At 38.3% G+C, this 16,939-nt stretch overlaps 1 protein-coding gene across 1 annotated transcript in view; it reads right to left on the reverse strand.

Moving 5' to 3' along the window:
* The window catches only part of CCDC141 (coiled-coil domain containing 141), a 151,999-nt gene that overhangs the window by 69,012 nt on the left and 66,048 nt on the right, over window positions 1-16,939 (reverse strand). The window contains exons 7-8 of the mRNA XM_084642594.1: window positions 12,109-12,303; window positions 128-300 (exon numbers count right to left, since the gene is read on the reverse strand). Coding sequence (XP_084498720.1) covers window positions 128-300; window positions 12,109-12,303 — 368 coding nt within the window. The remainder of the gene's footprint in view (window positions 1-127; window positions 301-12,108; window positions 12,304-16,939) is intronic.

Below are 16,939 nucleotides of genomic sequence, written 5' to 3' on the forward strand. Positions count from 1 at the left end.
GCCTAGCCCCATACACAAAGAGTTACTGGGCACAGACTGGTCCTCAATGAGTTTTTATCCTCGATCAGGTTAATGGAAGATCTGAAACAGCTGGAAAATACAGAGAAATAGAGCACTCTTTACTCACCTGTGGGAATCTCCTTTACTAACTAAGGCTTTTCCCTTCTGCAAAGCATCAACTGCGCAGTCTTTAATTTCGTCCTGTAATTCCTCATGCTTCGCTGCTAAGATAGGCAAACTTAAACCCTCCGAGTTAAGGAGCTTAAGGTAAGCTTCAGTACCTCCAAGAACGTCAAATGCCTGCCAAATGAAACACAACCTTTTTCAGTATTTCTATGTATAATATCCATTTATTTGGTACAAAGCAAATATATTAGATGGACACAATATTTTCTCAAAAATGATCATCACTAACTTAATTTAGGGCCTGATTCTGATCTCATTTAGAGTATACAAAGGAATACACAGGTGTAACCCTGCTGAAGTCTACAGAGTTATGTGGGAGTACATGAGAGCAGCATCAGATTTTGAGTTTAAAAGCAGAATTCGTTTTCTAGAAATAATCAGACCAGTGTGATTCTAAGCCTCAGCCAAAGTGGCTTGAGCAATACAGATGAAAATATTTTAGAACCCCAGGTATTACTGGACCTTTGGCACACTCATCAAAAAGTGTATGAAACATAGACCCAAATTTATTACAAATCCTATGGTTTTTGTGTTTAAAATTCATCCAGGGTATAGACAAGAGTTAAGTCCAACTAAACTCTTATTTTGAGAAACAAGGGAAACATACATTTTCCATATCAGGAAGTTGGTATTATTATTCATATTCTCTATTTTCCCATTACACAAGTAGATGTTTCTATTCCACAAACAAGGAGCAAATGGGGCACAATGACTTAAAGACAGCAGACACAGGCAAGAAAAGATTACGTTAATGCCCAAATATTATTAGATAAATAGAAATGTGCCAAGTCCAAAATGCCCATAATTGGCTTTAGTGTACCAGGGAAATAGTCTCTGCTAGTAGATATTTTATAGTTGCGCAACCTCAGAAGAAACTCAGTTAACAAAGCAGAAAAAAGTGTAATTGCTCTAACACTAGGACCGAGGACATGATCCCAGGATTAGGTTGTAGTGACCATTATGAAGAAAACGCTTAGTGCAGTACTACAGAAAGTGATCCAAGAGACCTTATGTTTACCCAAGAGATGTTATTGCATTGTGTATTGAGTCATAAGCTGCCTTTAGTAGCAAAACTAAGTTTTTACTACTTTTTACTTATGTTAGCACTGCAGAATCAATGCAAGTATCAGTCTAAGATCTAAACTCTGTTCTAGCAAATTCATTAGCAACAGAATCGTTAACTAAGTTCCACATGTAAAGACCAAATTTAAAGCTGGGTGGGAAACACTTTTTCCATCCTGTGAAAATATTTGAGATTTCAAACATTTTCCTGTTCCACAATGGGATAAAAGCAAGACATTTCTTCTTTTTAATGTTAAAAATGAGAGCGTGCACCCATCCCTAGAATAACCAATAGCTGAGATGTCAGACACCCAGGTTCCAGTCCCTGGTCTGAAACAGGCCTAGTCTCCTACATGAGTGCCTAAACACTGGGCTATTTACTCAGTCTCTTTCTCTGGTGTGATGAATGTTTCATTATTTATATAAAGTGAACAACTCCAACAACAGACAGTGAGAGACAATAGCTGGTGTTTAGGACATTCATCTGGCATGTGGGAGGCCTGGGGTTCAAATCCCTACTCTGTCATCCTCCCACATACCAGTTCAGTGCCCTAACCACCAGATTCTAGTCAGTCTCAGTCTCCTCTGTTGGTGCCCTTTGCATAATTAAATATGCATTGGGCTAGTGAGAAAAAGACTTACGCTATAGCCCAGTGGTGAGGGGCAATCACTAATGGGATCTGGGTGATGCAGCTTCAAGTCCATGCTCCAGTGAACATTGAATTAGCTATACAAAGCAGAACAGCTTCAAAAGGATAGATTGAGAGAGACCCACTGCCTGATTCAGGCTATAGGCTCAAACCTCTATCCCCCAGGTGAGGGCCCTAACCACTGGGCTATTGGTTATTCTTAGCTGGGTCTCTCTCTTTTTGGTTTTGATCAGAAATTCCATCCTCAATCTGAGAAAATTTTCCTGATGAAAGTTTTGTTGAAACTGGTATATTCCCCGCAAATACCATTTTGCCAGAAAATTCCTGACCAGCTCTAACCAAATCCTGTCCCCTTTTATCTGAAATAATGATTCTGAAAACTGACTATAAATAGTGTTGCAGCATTCCATGCTGTTTTCCTTTTTATAGGCTTTTATATCTAATGTATCAAGCAGAGAGATCTGATTTTTTTCTCCAAGTCCTGTAAATTTAGACTGGGATCTTAACGTTCTTTCAGTTCATCCATTATAATCAATAATACAGACTATACAGGTCAAATTCTGTTCTCAGTTACTACATTATGTTCCCAGACTAATACAGTGAGTATTCCCACTGTTCTCAATTTTTGCTGGCAAATTTTGTTTACTGTGCAATACCATTATGTTCAAAATATTCAAAAACAGTGCATTAGGTCTATTATGATCTCTTCTATTGTGTTTCTCAGGTGGTGAACTTCCAACAGAATTAATTTCCCATTTAACATGTGCACAAAAGGAAAAAGAATAATATAATGGGAATGGAGAGGTGTATATTTGTTAAAAGGAAAATTAACTAACTAAATTGCATGTTTATACAATGCTCACCAAACTAAGGCCCTGATCCTGCAAACACACACATACTTAGCTTTATACAGGGGAACAGTCCCATTGGCTTTAACTGGCTGAAGAATGCTGCTGATTCAAGGTTTTAGAAAGAAGCAAGACAATTCCTGAAGGATTGTTTAATAAAAGAAACTACTTTTAAAAACATTATTTTAAAATATGTAGACTTCAAAGTGCAATATCTTAAAGCAAATAGACTTTGATACAGGCTAACGTTTTACTTGTTTGAAAGAGCTCTGCAAAGATTCTTAAAACATTTATGGAAGTGGAATGACATAAAAACAATGTACTGAATAAAATTTTTAAAAATAAAACTTCACAGAGATTTCTAAGAGCTATCTCAGCCAGACTGCTACAGCATATTATGCATGAACTAAAGAAGCAACTGAGACCAGTTCATAAGGTGCTGAGTCAATGGAGAAATGACAAGCCCTGATACTTGAATTCACCCAAACACCTAAGAGATAAGCTCTCCACCATCACTGAAGTTGAGGAAAATAGTGGACAAAAAGTTCTTGAAACTGAGGCAGTCTTGGAAAGACAAATGAGAGGGAACAAAAAAAGCAGCTCATTCCATAATGAAGAATGGAAAACACTAAATGCAAAACAGAAGATAAATTCACAGCATCAGAAGAAACCCACAGTAACAGAAGCAGCTTAGGCACAAAGCAAGCACCAACAAGGTGGTCGGAAACAGTCCTTCATCCTCAGCACTGCTGTGCAAGGAGATGCCATAATCAATCCTTAAGCTTCAGTTGGTGAGATAAAATTTTGTATCGGCACTGCCATGAAATTGAGTTAATTTTCTTACTGAAAATTATTTTAATGCAGTATTGAGATATTATAATAAACCTTAAGAGATTTATTAACAGTTTATCTTGTTTAACTCTGATTAGCAGGACCATGTATACCTGGAGATGTCATGCAAACTGACTGAGGTGAAGGAATACAGAGCTACAGGAAGTGGGACTCACTCTTATAGACGGTTGGAACCTTCATCAAAAGGAGCGCAACAGAAAAGATTGCAATTGAACAAATACTGTTTTACTGCCTCTTTTCGACAATGTTCTTTGCAGAATGAACCATTCAACACTAATCAGTTGAAGTTACCATGATTTAATTAAGAAAACTCGCTATGAATAAACAATTCAATAACCTCTTGCCCCATCTGAAGGAAGTGAGAGTAGGTACTCAGGAGGCCCCTTGTCCTAAAATGTGAAACCCTTTTCACCTGTGCTTCACTACAAAGAAGTTCATTTGCCACTAGCTCAAAGCAATAATTAAGCACAGTTTGGGCACTCTAAAGACATATTCAAGATTCTTCTGCAGAACTGAGCACCTGGTATGGGCCCAGGAATCAATGGGATTTGCTTAGTGTTTGTAACAGGCTTTACATAAGGAATTTTATTCTTGAAGACCGTATTAAAGAGATTACATTTAGAGACCAAAAGGAAAGGTATACAGCACTCCAGAACAAACATAGGTAGTTAAAAAGGCAGAAGGAAAAGGCCCCTCAACATCAGATTTTATGTAAGTATTGAGACCCTGTATAACTAATCAGCTGATATATTTGTTTCTTGGTAAAGATCAATGGGGGGAAATATAAAGTAAAGAATATATATTATCACTATCATGTTATATTTCTCAAGTCGGAATTTGAACAGAATGGCAGTGGGGTGGGTGACTTTTTTGAAAGAGGACCAGCTGAAAAATCAGTGGTCTCTGCAGCTCCCTTACTAGCCAGATTTGAGTGCTGTAAGGGTCCCTCAGTCTGACTCATCCAGGCTGTCAGAGAATCCCACAGGGTTGCGCTGTCTGCATTGCCAACTCCATCTCATTAACTAGATCAAGTTATGGCTGCTATATAGAGATTCATATTTATCCCATGTTCAGTGTCAGTCACAAGTGGGAAGCCATGGTTCACTCACATTATCTGGGCTGATTGTTCCTATTGTTCCTATACCCTTCCTATTCTGCTGTGGTTTCAAGAGCTTTGCAAATCCTTTAAATTAACTGCGCAAAAGCAACCTCTTGTGTCCATTGCAGTCTCTTTTCAAACATTAGCATTAACTTTAAACAGTTAGATTAGTAATAATTCACATATTCCTCTAGCTCCTTTAATCAAAGGACTTCATAGAGCTTAACAAACATTAATTAACCCTTGCAAGCCCCTAGGAGATGTGTAACATTTTATCCCTATTTTTGAGATAGGAAGAATGAGGCACGGACTGTTTAAGTGACTCCCATAAATGTTAGTGGCAAAGCTAAGAATAAAAACCCGGGTCCCATGATGCTTTGTGCTCAAGAGAAGATACAGAAGCTGTTTTGGTTAGTGAGAACTGCTGTATTACTTTTTATCCTCTTCCCACCTCAGCTGGTGGATGCAAATGTATTGTGCTATACAGGCCTGGAGAAGTGCAGAGGAAAAATACAAACATGAAATATCCAGAGTCTAAATGCATATGACAACCTTCAGGTAATTTGCAGTTGTTGTAGCCATGTTGGTCCCAGGATACTAGAGAGACATGGTGGTGAGGCAATATTTTTTATTGGACCAACTTCTGTTGGTGAAACTGACAAACTTTCAAGCTACATAGAGCTCTTCTTCAGGTCCATGTGGACATTTGAAATGTGGACCTAAATATGATTCCCTAGAGTATGCTCAGATCAGTTGTATAACAGAAATCTGTCTACCCGACAGTTTTGTTCTGAATGTTGTCAGAGATTTGCACAAATATTTTACACTTGGGGAACTGAGACACAGAGAGATTAAAGCCAAATGTTTCCTCTAATTTGGAGCGCCCAATGAGAAACATGTCGGGCCTGATTTCTCAGAGTACTTATCATTTCTGTAGCATTTCAAGAAATGTAGCTGTTATAATCTAAAATGTTTTGACTGAGCATGTGTAAAGTGTGATTTTTCAACAGCTTATAAATTGGCAAAACTTGTGTAGATTTTCACAAATAGAAAGGGAAATCCTTGCCACAAAGGCCACCCCCCTGCCCAAACTGAAATCCCTGCTCCAGCGCATGGGGTCACTCGAACTTTTCGAATACAATAGGTTTTTAATCTGGGCAAAACAACTTATTCTTCCCTAGCATTTTTATTCTTGGAAATGGTGGAACTGTTTGGATGAAATAATAATTACAAAAAAAAGCAGATACCTGGCACCTAAAATTTCAGCCCAAACAGGTGTTATAAGCAACTGAAAAGAGCATCCTATAATGGGAAGTGTCCAGTAACCTTAATAATAGGTGACACTACCAGCCGTGCCTATAATACACATGCCCACACAAACAGAAAAAGAAAAGAGGGAGAAAAACTAAATATGGTCTATTATCTCTGTCACACAGTAAAAACTGAGATCTCCCAAACTAGTGTTTGTAGAACCAGAGACAATCATCCAAAGGACAAATGTTTCACTTTCCTGGATTTTAACTAAAAGAGACAGAGTTAATAATAGCCTGCTGTATGGCAGAATCAGAGACAATATCAGCCGTGAAAATGTATAACCACTTAGGAAAACCATTCAAGATCTGTTTATACCGCCCTTTGTTACTGGAGTAATTCCAATGCTTATTTTACCTGCAAGCAACATAGATGGAGAGAAAATAATCAGCTTACACCACTGTAGACACAATGACTGCATTGACTATGATGACTAAAAATAAATTAAAGGGAGCTGTCATACAGTAGTCTATCATCAAACAAACCAACCATCCATGCACTTGAAGTAACTAGTAGAAAGATATGCATGTAAAAAAATCCAAAATAAGTTCCCAATCTTGCTTCAGGACCCGCTAGTGCAAGCCAGTCTGCCTGGGAAGAGCCCAGGTGAAGTGTGGGACTTTACAGGAATCCTAATGAACAGATCCTTATGCAAAATTGAGTCCTAAATTGCTAACTGTATATAATCCTCTCAAAATACCCAGAATGGAATAATCCAATCTATGAACAACCTTTGCTTAGTTTTAGAAGTTCTTGAGTACCACATAGTGCCACAGGTTGCTAGTGGTGAAGGTTTCTGAAAGATTCTATAAGCAGCCAAAAGGCGTTCAGGTGGGGTTTTCGGGGTGGACAGTTCTCATTTGTGGAACTTGCTCATTCTGACAGGTTTATGCACAGCACAAGATTTCTCAGCAAAGCTCAGCTATAACTTGGTCCAAGCCTTTGGAGGTTTTTATCCTATACGGTAAGCAGCAATTATTGACAAGGTTAGGACTAAATAAGCAGATGGAGTTTCCACCCTGCCTTTGAAGAGGGTATACGCACACTATACATAGTTGTAACTTATCCCCTTCCTAAGGTTAGGCTTTATTATTAACAACAAAAGCAGAGTATAAACCTCAGCCTGAGCTTTCTCCTCAAAGCTTGGCTGTTCCTAAGGCTTTCTCGGCAGGATCTCCTCTGTCTCACCAGTATACTTCAGTATACTCTGCTTGGATCCAGTGAGATCCATCTGCTAGTATGACTCAAGCGTAATTTCACTGCTCCATCATGCTGAGTTCAAGCACCTGACATCAAGGATACGTCAAAACTGAAGAACTGTCATCCTGTGACACACTTTTCTCCCTGGAGCAATGCCCAGGATTTACTCTCCGGTTTAATTTCTTCTGAGCAACCCATTCATGACCCAGTAACCAAAGTCTCATGTTACTACCAAATGATCTGACCTCTTCATTACCTCCAGCAATCATTTTTTTCATGGCCATGGGCAAGTTCAATGCACCTCATACTTCTGTGGAGCCCATGGGGGAACAATTTTTTTTTCTATCTCACGCCAAGACAGAGGTAGGTGGGAGTCAGCCAATCTGAATCCTACTCCTCAGGGAATTAAAAACAAGCAGTATTGTCTAGGTGTCCCCATTGATGTAGGTGACCTGAATGGGTTCGATTCTGTCTAAGCCCTCCTGCAATGAAGTCTGGATACATCCTGAGCCCCATTAGCCAGATACTGTTGCCACCTCTAGCCTGCCTGGAGCCCTGGACCTCAGGATCTCTGCAGTAGCACACATTTCACCGTAACTACACTCCATGGAATGACAGAATTGTTGCATGTACTCCTGTTGACCAGTGAAACAGAGAATGAGATAGGTACATATCTTTTCTTTTTAGTTAAGAATAGTTGCATGGAAAAGTTGCATGGAAAAATTGCATAACACAATGCACATTATGAATACAGCTCTATCACTGTTAACTCTTGCAGCATCATTTACTTTTCACAAAGGCAGGCCATTCTCCCAACCACTGCACATATGACAAGCCACACACCCATCCCCAACCTTCTGTTCATTCACTATATTCATTCATTTCAATGTGAAAGATTAATGTGGAAAAACAACAACAAAATTAGCAAAAATGACAAGAGATTTACAAAATGTAATTAAAATCAATGTCTGCAAACAACAACATGGGCAAGATATCTGTGAGCATGGATAACACTCCTGTCTCTAGAGCCATTTTTGGCTTTTTGGAAAACAAATATGAAAAAATCCAAATGTCGTACAGAAGGGAATCCAAATGTGAGGACCTGTGTATGTCTTTACACCCCCGAACCTCTCCACTTCATGGTCACTGTTCATTTAAGTATCTGGTGCTTCAGATTCACTTTGAGTCACTCATATTAAAAACTGTATTTTATTTTTTTAAATTCTTTGATCCGTCTTAGTTCTTCCCTGATCCTGCCTCTGTCTTTCCTAGCTGCCCTCCCTGCGTCAAGATCTTTTGACTATAAAGGAAGATATTCCCTGGACACATCCTCTGCCTCCGTCTACTGCCATCTGGCTCTTCCCAGTCTTTTTGCTCTCAGGAAAGCTCTAGGGCTTGTTCCAATTGTTTCTCTGTATCTGTTTAGTCACGACTAATTACAATACTGAAATAGGAGCGGGGATTTCATTAACTATGTTTTTTTAAATAAAGCAACATGTACATCTATTTGTTTATTTTTAATTACATCCATTAGAGTCTCTGGGAGTGTGTACAATCAATACTAAATCATAACTTACAACATGCACAAACCTGACAAAAACGTCAACTAAAATACAAAAATAAAATTCCTCTCATTCAAGCTGCCATCCTCAGATAAAAAGCTGAACTGGAATAGCTAAGTTTTGCAACACATCCTGAAGGATAACAAAACTGGGCTTCACTGGACCACAAGAAGGAGTGAATTCCAGAACAGCCTCCACAACTGAGAGCACCTTGCCTCCAATCCCCTCCCAGATATCAAATCGGGAGACTTGTAGCTAGAATGACCTAGATGATTTTAAATGTTGGGATGATACATAGGAAAAGAGATGTTCTCCAGAACCATACTAGCTAGAACCATACTATGTATGGCTTTATATATAATGATATATATGATTTGCACTAGAAAACAAACCGGTAGCCCAAAATCTATAAAGTGCAAGTGTAAAATGGTCCATACCAGAAGTACAGCTAAAGAAGAGTATGATCCTTCAAACATTTACTTATTTAACTCAATGGGACTAGTATGGTTTGTAAAGATACTCATGTAAGTAAATGTTTGTAGGATTTCCCCCTACATGAGCAGCCTCATTGTGCCTTACTTGTCCTCTCCTGGGGTCTTCAGAGGGTAGCCCAACATAAAAACCATTGCAGAAATTCAAACTGGAAGTGACCAAAGAACAAACAACTGGGGAAGGGTAGACATGTATGAGAAAAGGCAGCAAGACACACATAGGCAACTGTGTCTTTGCTTGTGTTTGTGAAGTACCTAGCACAGTCAAAAAATACAAAATAATAATAATAGTTCAAGCCAATCCAGGTTTAGATTTGATCACACAAGGTCACAAAGGCCAAGGGTTGTGATGCATGTGAATATTTTCTGAACTAGGGTCTGGTCCTACAGTTACTTGTGCAAGTAGCCTTTACTCATGTGAATAATCTCATTGGTTTAAATGAAACTATGCATGAGCAAGGATTACTTACATGAGTAACGGTTTGCAGGATCAGGTCCTCTACATACTGGGTCCCAATCCTGCTTCTACTGAAGTCAATGGGACATTTACCTTTTACTTCAGTGACAGCAGGATCAGGCCCATTGTGTGCAAGAAGAGATAGCAGTTTTGGAGGTTTTTAATAATTTTAATTCTAATTTTAATTCAATGCATTTTATATATATATATGAAAACCAAGAGAATGGGTTATAGGTTAAAATACAGATGTGATAATAGCACCCCCTGGTGTTCAAAATATAAATAACCATGGACAAAAGTCCTTTTTTAGTTCACTGTGCATTTATATGGATTTTTTTTTAACAGGGTGGATATAAATGTTATTGGAAATAGCCATCTTCTAAGGCTTCTGTAAACAATTTGTGGAAAAAATACAAAACTATGTTATCAAAAGGTTGCATCTATGGGCACCTTAAAATAAACACATTTGTGTGTGTATACACACACACACACACACTCTCTCTTAAATGACATTTTGTATTTAGATAGTGCCTTTTAACCAAGAATGTTAAGCAAGAACAAGTATCAATGGATGAAGACCCAATGCCACTGTGAAGGTACTCTTTTCTCCATCTGTGAAATGGGGCCACAGAGAGAGACTGTATGTTTTCAAAAGTGGCACCAAAAATTGCCAATGATGGAGAATCCATCACAGCACTTGCTAAGTGGTTAATGAACTCTGTTAAAAAAATTGCACCTCATTTCCAGCTTGTACCTCATGTCTAGCTTCAGCTTCCAGTGACTGGATCTTATTATACATTTGTCTGTGAGACTGAAGAGCCCTCTATTATCAAATTTCAGTTCCCCATGCAGATACTGTACTAATAGACTGTGATCAAGTGACCCCTTAATCTTCTCTTTGTTAAAATAAACAAACTGAGTTCCTTTAACCCAGGGCCAGCCAAAGGGTAGGTGATCAGGGCAGTCCCAGTGGATGCTAAATCAGCATCTGAGAGGGTGACACATTGCTCAGCTGCTTATTTATGTACTTATTTACCTATTTTATTTATGTGCTTGGCCAAACTGCACTCCAGCCTTCTTTTTATCCTCAGCTGGTGAATGTGCACGCATGTGTGGGCGTCTAACGTGGCTGGCAGAACAGCGAGGGCCAGCCATGCATAAGCCTTTTGCTAGAAGGCATCAATCAATCATTATCATAACTCTTCTCGGAACCCTCTCCAATTTATCAACATCCTTCTTAAACTATGGACACAAGAAGTAGACATAGCATCCAGCAGTGGTCGCACTGCTGCCAAACACAGAGCAATGTAACCTCCCTACTTCTACTTGATATTCCCGTTTATTCATCCAAAGATCACATTAGCCTTTCTGGCCAAAGAATTACACTGGGGACTCATGTTCAGCTGATTATCCACCATGTCCCCCAAGTCTTTTTCAGAGTCAAGGTGTAGTGATTAGGGCACGAATCTTGGAATTGATGATGATGGATTCCCTTCACTTCCTCAGACTTCCTGTGTGACTAACCTTGGCAAGTCACTTAGCCTCTCTTTGTCTTAGTTCGCCTCTGTAAAATGGAGACAAATTACTTCCCTGTCTCACAGGATGCTGTACAGATATACATTCAAGACTGTGAAGTGCTTTGAGATCTACTGATGCAGTGCGCTATACAAGAACCTGGTGGTCCTGGTTCCCAGGATGGATTCCCCCATCCTGTAAATATGGCCGGTATTCTTTGTTCCTAAATGTGTGACTTTACATTTGGCCATAATAAAACATATATTTGTCTGCTTGCACCCAGCTTACCAAGCAACCCGAATCACTCTGTATCCATGACCTGTCCTTTTCATTATTTACCTCTCTCCCAATCTTTGTGTAATCTGCAAACTTTATCAGTAGTGATTTAATATTTTCTCCCAGTTTATTGATAAAAGTATTAAATACAGCAGGGCCAAAACTTGATCCCTGTGGAACATACCTTTTCAGTGGTGATTCCCCACTTACAATTACATTTTGAGACTTATCAGTTAGCCAGTCTTTAATCAATTCAATCTGTGCCATCCTGATTTTCCACCATTCTAGTTTCTTAATCAGAATGTCATGTGGTACCAAGTCAAATTCTCTACAGATATCTCTGTATATTACAACAACATTACCTTCATCAACCAAATCTCATTAAAAAAAATCAAGTCAGTTTGTCAAGATCTATTTTCTATAAACCCATGATGATTGGCACTAATTATATTTTCCTCCTTTAATTCTTAATTGAGTCCCATATCAGCTATTCCATTATTGTGTCCATTAATTTGCACACTCCCTTGCATACCAGACTTCAAGAACAAAGTAGCAGTCATATGATCAGATTATAATTATAGACTTGGCCTCTAACTAACCATGTTAGCAGCATTAAAGAAGTCATTGGCCTCTTGTAACAAGGTTTTCCTTTCTTCCATACGATGGCACAACTCTTCTTGCAACAGATTTATTTTCTGATTTGAAAGCTTCAGATGTTCCTTTTCTGCGTAGTCATCTGAAAACAGAATCTTGAGTGCTTCTGCTTTTAATTTTTCCACAGTGGAATTCCATTCCTAGAAGGAAAAGTACTGATTTAATTAACTCCATGTATCTAAAATGATCCAAAGGAAACTGTTGCATAGTAACATATTACAGTTATTGGCAAATATACTGATTTAATTTTATATGAGTGAAGGTTATAGCCAACTAAAACAGAATTTCTCTCCAATGATTTCTGAGCAAAATGACTGCTTTAATGAATACGAGTCTAGTGGCAAAAGTGCCAGAGGATGGTCCCACAAGCAAAAGAAGTATAGACTACCTACAGCATGCCCACTGGGCAAATTGGTCTGGATAAAATAAAAAGCAGTCCCAACCACACAGAAACCTGACTTGTTTTGATAATGAACACTTCTAATCGCTGCTAAGGGCCAGTTCAGACCACACTGCCATTGCAGGCTATTTGGGGGCCTCATCCCGCCAAAGACAAACTGAAATGTTGCCATAATGCTCGGTGTTCGTGCTTCAGTGCCACATGGTAGGGTGTATATTAACTATTTTTGCTGAGAGCTCTGTGATGAATGATCATTTGAGTCAGGATGCTACCCCATTTATCATGGCCTGGAAGGGACACATCACAGGTTCCTCTCCAATGGCCTCCGTCAACTATTGCCTCATTCCAACTCCACAAACACACATGCCAGTTTTATTCTTTAAACATAAAACTTAGGCAAAACATCCAAACAAAGAAGCTCCTCCACCCATCGTGGGTTACCGATCCCATGGCACAACCTTCCTTTCAATCCCCCTGCTGCAGGGCCTGCTGCCAAAGCCCATCTCTCCCCTGCCACTCCTGTATGAACTGGGCCACTTTCTGGGTTTTATAATCACATTGAGCTCTTCTCCAGCTCTTCCTGAGAAGTAAACAGGGCTGGCAGGCTCCAGGCCGTCAAAGGGGCAGACCATCCTGTTACAAGCACTTTTCATCCATAGATCTCAAAGCACTTTGCAGAGTGAAGTAAGCACTCTCCCCATTTCACAGACAGGAAATCTTATTCTGAGGCACAGAGTTGTTAAGTGCCTTTCCCAAAGATGCACAGAAAGTCCATAGCAGAGCCAGGAATAGATGCTTGTTTGTTTACAGACATATCTATAGCACTCATTACTATAGTATCAGAACACTAGAACTGGGTTCTGACTAAACATTTTTCATTGGTGAATGCAGATGTATCAAAACTGTTGGACCAATGCAAGTTTGTGTGGACACTGCCTACATGCAGAAGTTCCACTGATTTAATAACAGCGGGCTGCCAGATCGACTATAGTTTAGGGCTAAACCAGCTTTCTATTTAAAGCTTGACTCTAAGTGCTTTGAAATCTATGTAGTTACTTGGATTGCCTTGAAATGTAAATCAGTTTAAAAAACAATTTAGTTAATCCAGTGCAAACCCATATCAACATCTTATATCTATTTTAAAATGATTACATTGGCCTAGCTTGTGCTGTGAAGTTACTGATGCACGATATACACCAGATTTAAAGCATTATAGAAGTGCCCCCACAGGGTTTAAACTTATTCAACTTTCTCATTTAGACAAGTTCTTCACTTGAATTTTTCTACCTATGGTAAATTCCCTCATTTCCATCTTAATCCTAACTGACATTTTTAATTTTAAAAGGGGCATTTTGGTTTTCATATGCAATGTAAATTGAAAGCAATATCTTATTTTAAAAGGGTAAAGGAAAAAAAATGTCCCACCATTCTTGATTTCAATAGTACTTCCTGTTTCAGTACTAATGTTTTGTGGTTTGTTTTTGTTTGTTTTTGAATGGACAATCTATTAAAAAAAATCAATAAAAACATTTATTTCATCTACTGTTGTTCCTGTCAACATTTGACATTAGAAACCTATTGTGTTATTCAAAACAAAATCAATATCTATTATTATGCTGCAAACCCTCCTGCCTTAATTAGCATCTTTCTGCTACTTTTTCTGCGAATGAATTAAATACATTTTGAAACAAGAAAAGAGAGTTTTTCTGTTGCAGTTTCTCCCACTACAAGGAGAAAGAAAGAAAGAAAGAAAGAAAGAAAGAAAGAAAGAAAGAAAGAAAGAAAGAAAGAAAGAAAGAAAGAAGACGTTTGTGTAGACTGACAAATATTCTAAAGTGAGATATGACAAAGGAAAATGGGTTTTTCAGAAAATGCTGTGGTGTATACACATGGCACAATAATGGCATTTGGCTCTGTTTTTTCCAAGGGTGCTCAAAAAATGCTGGGAATTTGGCTCTCTTTCTAATCTGTATTTTATTTTTTAGTGAAATAAGTGTTAGTGAAAGATGCTGTGTTGATAGGCTGTCAGAAATAATCTGATAATTTACAGAACAGTTATAATATAAGCAGCCCTAGCGTAAGCTTCTTCACACTATCCCATTCCACTGCCTTAAACTTGTCCTTAAGGTACAGGGATGAGGAGTTTAGCCTGCGTACTTCCATTCATTCCTTGACCTCTTTTCTGAGACTGTCCATTGTTGTGGCAATGGCTTTGTGATAGAAACTTGTTCAAAGAGATCAGCAGCTAATTTTACATAGGCCATCGAATAGTGATGAAGGTAGTAACTTTCACTCACTACTGACTTGGGCTGGATTTGGACCAGCAACTAAGTGAAAGGCTTCCTCCAATCCCCTGACATATCCAGACCTCTTCTTACTTGTTTATAAAACGTCAAGCCTACTTAAGATAGATCGGTGTTGATAAATGCAAGGTAATTCACACTGAAAGGAGTATCTGAACTACTCATACACCTTACTGGATTCTAAATTCACTGGAACAACTTGGGAAACAGACCTGGGCGTCATTGTGGACAGCTCAATAATGCTCAATATGCAGCTGCAGCCAAAGATGCAAACAAAAAGGTTCAGAGGCATAAAGAATAGGATGGAAAATATGAATGAAATTTTATCATGTCACTGTATCCTCTCTCTTCGAATACTATATTTTGTTCTGCTCACCCTATCTCAATAAAAGCAGAGGGGGTTCAGAGATGGGTAACAAAAATAATTAGAAAAATATGGAGGGAAAATCCAGATAAAGAGAGAATGAAAAGATTGTGATAGTTTCGTTTACAGAAGGGACTAATATGAGGGGGCACAACAAGTATATATAAAATAATCAATGGTAGAGAGGAAGCAAATTGGGTTCTCCTATTTACACTTTCTTATAAAACAAGAACAAGGTGACATTCAATGATAAATGGAATATTTTTACTTGGACAATTAGCTTGTTGTTCTCACTGCCACACGATATTATTGAGACCAAGAGTTTAGTGGGATTCAAAAAAAGACCACACATTTAAATGGCTACAGAGTTACAAGGGATTTGGAAGGGGAAAAAATCTTGGCAAAAATGAGAATTTCAAGACTGCCTACATTCTATTGTTCTTTGTACATTTCCTTTTTTATTGAAAGGAATTGTTTTTGTTTTACAAAACAGAAGGCACAGTCCCTGTGCAGATAGAGGGCACAGACCCTTACATATATTGCACTCTAATGGGTCTACTTGTATGAATAAATGCTGCAGGATTTGCTTCATAGGGCCACTCCTGTGAGATACTCAATTCCACCAGCTCCCATCAACTGCAGGTACTGACTGCATTTTATGATGAGATCCTACATGACCTTTCATTTATATTTCAACATACTGATATCGGAATAGATAGTGTGAATTAATTTAGAAAACAACAATGAAATACATTCCTATGAAGCTAGCATCCGTTAACAGGGCCTGCCCTAGTGGCATTAGTAAGGGTAAAGTGCCAAGAAAGTTCAGCAGCAGATGTTTTTGCTGATTTTGTAATGGAAGAAATAGTTAGATCTCAAAATAAAAATAAAATATTACTTTTGCAAGAACAAATGATATTTTCCTAATGCAATAGCACGGACTCTGCTTATGATTAGCTCAGATATGATAAACTCTACTTACAGAGAGCTGCAATGAATGTTCTAAATTGTTTCAGTGCATTGTGATGAGTAAGTTACAACTCCAGCTAGTGAGGCTGTGATTATAAGGAAATGACTCCACTTACAGTGAAATGACTGCACTGTAGCTGGCTTTCGCTAGAATAACATTCATACCTTTGCCTTCATTGTTGGTTGCCCAATATTCACCTTCTAGATGATTTTTAGGCAACAGTTGATTTATTTGAAGAACCACATTAAACATGTGCCTCTTTTACACCTAAAACAGTTTATGCTTTAACCTTTCAGTCAAACTGAAAATGGCAATTTATTGCAATTGTTAAACATTTTAAAAGAATTCCATACATATTACATCCCTGGACACTTTCTAAAGACATTAAATGTAGCTAGATCCATTTGATAGCCTATATGATTTTGTGATGATCAGGTTCCAGCTCATGCCAAGGTCTCCATCTCTCAACTGAACAATATATATGACAAATTGACAAATATATGGCTGGAATCAGTCTAGCTCTTATCTGTGTTAGTATTGTTAAAATATATATTAGAATTATAAAAATGAGTTTAGTGCTTAGATTTTCCTGAAGGCTTGTGAGTTGCTGTATGCATTAATCTCACTTATAACAACACATGTATCCCACATTGTAAGGTAATATTTGAGCAGTTGTATTGTGAGCCTCTGATTGTGTGTAAATCACCGGACACAAGAGAGACATTATTTAAAGTGAAGG

The sequence above is a fragment of the Lepidochelys olivacea genome, assembly GCF_965140295.1.
Source record: "Lepidochelys olivacea isolate rLepOli2 genome assembly, chromosome: 11".
NCBI lineage: Eukaryota > Metazoa > Chordata > Testudines > Cheloniidae > Lepidochelys > Lepidochelys olivacea.